At 47.6% G+C, this 7500-nt stretch overlaps 1 protein-coding gene across 1 annotated transcript in view; it reads right to left on the reverse strand.

Annotated features, from left to right (window-relative positions):
• Positions 1-7500, reverse strand: part of LOC133152994 (transmembrane channel-like protein 3) — a 122972-nt gene that overhangs the window by 110439 nt on the left and 5033 nt on the right. Inside the window, exon 3 of the mRNA XM_061277002.1 lies at positions 661-736. Within this exon, the coding sequence (XP_061132986.1) occupies positions 661-736 (76 nt within the window). The remainder of the gene's footprint in view (positions 1-660; positions 737-7500) is intronic.

A 7500-nucleotide genomic window follows, 5' to 3' on the forward strand; every position in this document is an offset into this window, starting at 1 on the left:
CGACCAACCATCCGCACTTACACTCACTCCAATGGGCAGTTTGGAGTGGAGAGAGGGAGGAGCACATGCAAACTCCACATAAGAGTGCAAAACCCAAAACCTCTGCACTGTGAGGCAGCGTGCTAATCAGTCAACCACCATTCCACCCCTTTTAATACCTATTTGATGTAATTTTTTTTTTTTTTTTTTTTTAGACATTAAGACCGTACACTCGCATGACCTGCGTGAAGGTGGCTCCCCACCACACACAAAATTTAAAGCTTACGTATCACGTTTATAAATTCTTCCGTTTTACGTTTTACTCATTTAGTTGTAGCTTAAATAAAGTGGAACAATGATGCTTTTGTCTGAATTCCTTATTTGGATAACATCACAGGTCCCTCTTTTATACTTTTACTGAGGTGCGGCTCAGCCCAAGCCGTTTTGGTTGATAAATATTGTGAGGGGATCTTGTGTCCCGTTTCTAGTTTTCTTCCCATTTTTTTTCCCAAGTTTGATCTGAACAGGGATTGTGCCTGTGACCACATGATTTGATTTTTAGAATGCTTGTTGCAGCACATTATTGGCAAGTTAATTTTGACCACAAATGTACAGCCCTTCATTACAGAAATAAAAAAATGACATGGTTTTGATAGAAGTCATACTAGTTTGTATACATACATCAGCTCCTGCTGTCTGATAGCCCCTGGTCCTTGTTAGGCGTCCCTCATACTTCAGAACTATCTCTCTGGCATGCCTGGAATACAAAATAATGGACATTGAGACTTTGAAACTACAACTGTTACATCCGAGAATAACGCGAGAATAATGTCTGATAGCCTATATCTCAGTTTACGACAACCTCAAGTTACGTTTAGTGTTTACGACATACAGTCAAACCTCGGTTTTCGAACATCCCGGTTCTCGAACAAATCGCCATTCGAACAAAAAAATTAAATTTTTTATTTCGGTTGTCGAACAAAAATTCGGAGGTCAAACCTCGCGAGATGAGCCGAGAGGACCCGAGAAAACCCGACTGCGCGGCCCGGATGCCGACTGACTCCGTTCGTTGTTATTGTATTTTCATTACTTTGAGGTTAGTAATCATGCCTACAAAGAAAGCAAGTGGGAGCAGTAAAGCAATCCTAAAACACAAAGACGCTCTTAAAGCAATGCGACAGTAAGCGCCTGGCGCCCTGCGGTTGTGCGATCGGACCAAATTAAGCTCCCTGCGCACTGAGGTCCACTTAAATTTTGGAAAATACATCAGTTATCTGTTCCAGAAAGAGAGGTAATTTAAACTCTGTGTCAGTTACTGTGCGGACAGTACAGAGGAATCACACTCCTCACCCTCCCCTTCCAATCAAGATTCGGGATGTTGCCGTGGATTTCTCATCCCGTGCTCATTAGTGTTCAGCCAGCAACCATTTTTATATTCCACCAACTATCCCAAGATTGCCTACCTCATAGGCTGTCTGGGGCCACAGCAAAAGCTGACAATCAATTACCTGCGTGCTATATTGTTTTATCTATCAGACTGGACAATCGTTTGACAGAATGGGAGAGAGAGTGAGCAGGAAAGCATGAGTTGTCCCCCAGAACCACTACCCCTAGGCTCTCCACCGTTGCCAGGTCGGAGACCACGGGGTAATCAGCACGCCCACTCCAGACGAGAGCCACTGAGGTTAAAGAAGAACCCATGCAACTCGGCAGCAATCAGCTCACGGCAGCTGAGCAGCAGAGACGGAGACGTGAGAGGCTTTGTCTCGTGGGCAGTCTTTGGTCGGAGGTCGAAAAGATGGTAGAGGAAAGTCTAAGTTCCAGACAGCACTCTAGAAGGGAAGCCATTTGTTCTGGATGTGCTACGTCCGGCAGTCAGCTCACGGCAGAAGAGACGTGAGAGGCTTTGTCTCGTGGGCAGTCTTCAGTGGGAAGTCGAAAAGATGTTGAAGGAAGGACTAGGTTCCAGACAGCACTCCAGAGGGGAAGCTGATGTGCTACGTCAGTGTTGAAATCACACGGGGATGGGTTAAATGCAGAGGACAAATTTCACCACACCCAGGTGTGTGTGTGACGATCATTGGGACTTTAACTTTAAGTGGGTAAATACCTCCAAAGTGGCCGGTCACCCGGGAGTTCGTCTGACACTGTTTTTGGTTGCCCAGACATTCTCGTGGCTAGTAATGCGCAAGGACATTGAGGAGTTTATTACAAGCCTGACCAGTTTGTGCCAGGAACAAATCTCACCGTCCTCCACCTGGTCTCCAACAACTGTCTATTCCCTCTCGTCCGTGGTCCCACATTGCGATTGTCAAAAAAAGTAGCTCATCGCAACAAAGCCTACTTTGACGAGCATAAGGTTTATTCAACCTTGAGAGAAGACAACAGTGTTGGTCAGAATGTCCATCTCAAGGCAAGCATAAGTTAGCTGATCGGTCGGAGGCAGACATCTGTTGCCCTGAAAAAAAAATGCACGTACCAGTGCATGTTGTGAGGCCAGCACCTAAAGGAGGTTGACATAGAACCCATTATCATCATATTTTGCTACCATGTGGTTTTCTTTCCAGAGTCCCATCTGAAAGTGAGACCAGAACAACAGAAACAGCTCGGCGACCCAGTACTTGTCAGCAAGCACAAAACAACAGCTCTGGTGAAACTAAGAAATACTCCCAGTCAGACACTGAGAAATATGATTGTTGAAAAATAGTGACAGCTTACGTGCTGGTGGTTTAATCCAGATCACTGTTGTGAGTCCAATTAGAAACTCCAAAAAAGGGTCTTGGGTTTTCTTATGTTTTAATAAGATTGGCAGCCACAGTACAACTTGATGCTTCAGACGACGTCTGAGTGTGTATGGAGTACTTGCGTGTGTGTGGAGTACTTGCGTGTGTGTGTGGTTTTTCCTTACGCACACTGAAGCTGGGTAAACTGCACTTGGCTGAACTAAACAAACGATATGAATAGTCAGAACTCTCAATCCATAGCCACTGTCTTTCCTTTCTTTTCCGCCTTTCCTCCTTCAACATACAATGCAGCACGGGCTCCAAGTTCCGCCCCCTTAAAGGAGTCAGTCTCACAGCCCTCTAGCAGCCTTTTCTACAATTGTGGTGTCTACAAGAATTTACAAGTCGAAACCTCGAGGTTTACCCATATACCTTAACCTCTAAAACATCTCCCAGAGAGGACTGAATCAGCATCACTTGAGATGTTGCCCTCTGCTATGCAGGAGATTACATATGTCTTACCCTGGAGTTGCCCCAGCAGAAAGCTATAACGCATATTTACTTGGTGAATGGCCTGGTTAAGGTCAGCGTATGTATTCAAGCCAGACTCCAAGTCGCTAAAACGGGTCTCTCGTTTTAGTATTCAAGTCAGTCTTTAGTCTCCAAAATCCTACTTTTCGCTGCTTGCAATGGCAGATTGTGGTTGATTGTGGATCAATCTGTAGTCTCCTCCTCCGAGGAGTCATCATTCGTCAAAGAAGTTTCATCTGAAACCGAGGCTTTAGCAGGGGCATCTCTCGTTACGTTTCCCCTTGGGCATTTAGAAGCCAAACAATGTACGAAACAAAATAATCTGTCACACCAGTAAGGTAATTGCGTCAGAGGTAGTTTAAACTGTCCAATGTAATTTTGCAAAAAATATATTTTCAAAAAGGGGTGGCCCAGTTACACACTTCTGCTACCGACGACCAACCTCTACAACTCATCGGCGGTCACTTGTAGTCGAGTATGACTGTCCTCCGTCTTGGTCCTTATGGGTCTTCAGATGAGTGTGGAGGCCGATCCTGGACCCGATTGTTCTTGTGCAGTGTGGGCAGCACCCTCACGGACAAGCTTTCTCCATGTCAACCTATTTTTTGCCATATCTTCCCAAGTTTTAAGGTCTATGTGGAACCTTTTGATGTTTGTTTTGATGTTATCCTTATACCTCATCTTCTGGCCTCCTGGGGCACGTTTTTCTTCAACAAGCTGGGAGTAGTAGAAGGCGGAGATCAGGCATGTGGACAACATGACCAGTCCATCTGAGCTGGTGTTGAGCGATGTTGGCGGTGATGGTGGGGATGTCAGCCTCCTTCAGGATGCTGGTATTAGTGCATATATCCTCCCAACGGATCCTGAGGATTTTTCAGAGGCATCTCTGATGGTATATCTCCAGTGCTTTTAAGTGCCTGCTGTATGTGGTCCAGGCCTGACCCATACAGAAGAGTGGGCAGCACGACAGCTTTGTAGACCAGGATTTTGGTTCTCGCCAGAAGGTCGCGGTTCTCAAAGACTCTTCCTTAGCCTTGAGAAAGCCCCACTGGCACAGCTGAGGCGGTGGTGTATCTATTCATCAATGTTGGCTTTTGATGATAGGAGGCTGCCTAGATATGGGAAGTGGTCCACATTTTCCAGTCTGGTGTTGTCAATGGAGATGTTTGGGGACAGGACAGGAGTACTGTTTGGTGGTGACTTATGGAGAATTTGGGTCTTTTTTATGTTGATGGCTAGACCAAGCTGTTTCTATGCTCTCGTGAAGGCAACCGGTGTGCAATGTCTGAGAGTGCTACAAGATCGTTGTCATTTGCATACTGCAGCTCCATTGAAAAGTTGCCTGTCAGTTCTGTACATAATTTGGACTCCATGGGGAAGATGTCTGGCCGTGAGATTGAGGATAGCAGTAATGAAGATGGAGAACAGCGTTGGAGCAATGACACATCTCTGTTTCACTCCTGTGTCAACCCAAAGGGTTCTGTTTCATCTCCACTGCCACTGAGGACTGCAGCTGACATATTGTAATGTAGCAGTCTCAGTGCCTGGATGTACTTCTCTGGGCAGCCAATCTTTGCCAGAACCAGCCAGAGTGCTTGACGGTTCACTGAGTCGAAGGCTTTGGTGAGGTCTATGAAGGCCATGTATAGTGGTAAATTTTGTTCCCTGCATTTTTCCTGGAGTTGACGAGCAATGAAAACCATGTCTGTAGTGCCTCTGTTTGGGCAGAAACCACTTTGAGACTCGGGAAGGATGTTTTCTGCCAGGGGTGTGAGTCTGTTAGCCAAAACCAGAGCTAGGGCTTTGCCTGTGGTGGACAGAAAAGAAATGCCACGCTAGTTCCCGCAGTCTGCCCTGTCTCCCTTCTTGAAGATGGGGACAACTAGGGCATCCCTAAGTTGTGCAGGGATTTTCTCTTTTTCCCATATTTTGAGAAGCAGGGCATGGATGTGTCTGAGGAGATCGGGTCCGCCTTCCTACAGGACTTCTGCTGGGATGCCATCAGGGCCGGCCACCTTGTTGTTCTTCCTAATTGCATCCTGCACCTCTTCCAGGCAGGGTGGTTCTCCCATCTTCTCAATTACAGGCTGTTGAGGGAGTTTTTCAAGGGCTTCCATCGCCGGAGAGGTGTCCCTGTTCAGAAGATCCTCAAAATGCTCTTTCCACCTGTTTGTTATTGCTCCCTTTTCTTTCAGCAGCGTGAACCCATCCTTGGAGCGAAGGGGGGTTAGGGAACGGTAGCCGGGGTCGTATACCGCTCTTCTGGCTTCGAAGAATCCTCTGATGTCTCCAGAGTCAGCAAGCTGCTGGATCTCCAGAGCCTTCCAAAGGTTCTCCAGCCTCCTAACCGTTGATTGGACAGCCACTTTTGCCTTGGCATGGACTACTCTTTTAACCTTGCAATTGATGTTATTTTGCCAGGTGATAGTTTGCCGCTTGATGTCTATGAACTGTTGGATTTCAATGTCATTTTCATTGTACCAGTCCTGATGTTTCTGCTTTTTCTGACCAAGGATGCTTTTGCTGGAGTCCATGATGGTAGAGGAAAGCCTGTCCCAGTGTTCTTCCGCATCATTTGGATACTGCTTGGGCTGGTCCGCACTGAGAGCCGCCTGGAGCTGTAGTTAGTAGGTAGTATCAAAAGTCAAAGTCAAAGTCAGCAGTATTGTCAATCTCTTCACATGTCAAGACACACAAAGAAAACGAAATTACATTTTCTCTATCCCACGGTGACGAGACATATTACCCGATAGACATACAAGTAAACAACACAATATAAAAACAATAAGGCACAAACAATAAATAATAAGAGTGATGAATAAATAATAAATAAATAGATTACACAATAAATAAGAGGAGCAAAACGGAGCCAGTGTGCATACAGCAGACAGTAAGCGTAGCGCAAAAGTACAGGACGCTACGCAGAAAGGGGAAGCGAGTTCAGGATCCTAACAGCCTGGAGTATGAAGCGCAGGCTCCTATACCTCTTCCCAGAGGGCAGAAGCTCAAATAAAGAGTGAGCGGGGTGACTCACATCACTCACAATCGTGGTCGCCTTGCGGGTGAGATGGGAGATGTAAATGTCTTTCAAGGGGAGTGAAGCACCAATAATCTTACCAGCCGTGTTCATTATGCGCTGCAGGGCCTTCAAGTTGTAGTCAGTGCAGCCGCCACCCCAAACAGCAATACAGCTGGAGAGGACGCTCTCAATGGTGCCACGGTAAAATGTAGTCATGACGGCCGGAGGAGCGCTCGCTCGCCTGAGTTTCCGCAGGAAGTACAGGCGGCGCTGGGCCTTCTTCGCCAGTGATGCGGTGTTGGTGGACCAGGAGAGATCCTCACTGATGTGCACCCCTAGGAACCTGGCGCTGCTCACTCTCTCCACCACAGCACCGTCGATGGTCAGCGGCAGGTGTTGGGTGTGACCCTTCCGGAAGTCAACAACAATCTCCTTAGTCTTGTCAACGTTCAGCAGGAGGTTGTTGTCCCTGCACCACGTGGTCAGAAGGTCAACCTCCAGCCTGTATTGAGTCTCGTCTCCCTTGGTGATGAGACCCACCAGAGTCTTGTCGTCAGCAAACTTCACTATGCGGTTGTCGCTGTGGGTTGCAGTGCAGTCATGAGTCAGGAGGGTGAAGAGTAGCGGACTGAGCACGCAGCCTTGGGGGGCCCCTGTGCTCAGCGTGATGCTGGCGGAGATTTGGTCGCCAACACGTACCACCTGTGGCCTCTGACAGAGGAAGTCCAGTAGCCAGTTGCAGAGGTAGGTACTGAGGCCCAGCTTGTCAAGTTTGCTGATGAGACGTTGTGGCACAATGGTGTTGAAGGCAGAACTGAAGTCCACAAACAGCAATCTCACATACGAGTCCCTTCTCTCCAGGTGGGTGAGGGCCGAGTGGAGGGCAGAGCAGATGGCATCCTCAGAGGACCGTTTGGTTCGGTACGCAAACTGGAAGGGGTCAATGGTGGGGGGGAGAACGGAACGGATGTGCTCCATGACAAGCCGCTCAAAGCACTTCATGATGATGGGCGTAAAGCAGGACGGAGCAGGTTTCTTTGGCACAGGTACAATGGCGGCAGCTTTGAAACACGACGGGACGATGGCCTGCTGCAGGGAAGTGTTAAAGATGTCCGTGAAGACATCCGTCAGCTCACCCAGCCGCTCAATGTTAAGCTTTGGCTTTTCTGCATCCTTCCTTTCCGCAAAAAGCGGATAGATATGATGGAGCGAATGAGGTGGTGGTCAGTCCAGCAATCACTGGTCATT

This window comes from Syngnathus typhle, linkage group LG4 (genome assembly GCF_033458585.1).
Source record: "Syngnathus typhle isolate RoL2023-S1 ecotype Sweden linkage group LG4, RoL_Styp_1.0, whole genome shotgun sequence".
In the NCBI taxonomy this organism is placed as follows: Eukaryota; Metazoa; Chordata; class Actinopteri; order Syngnathiformes; family Syngnathidae; genus Syngnathus; species Syngnathus typhle.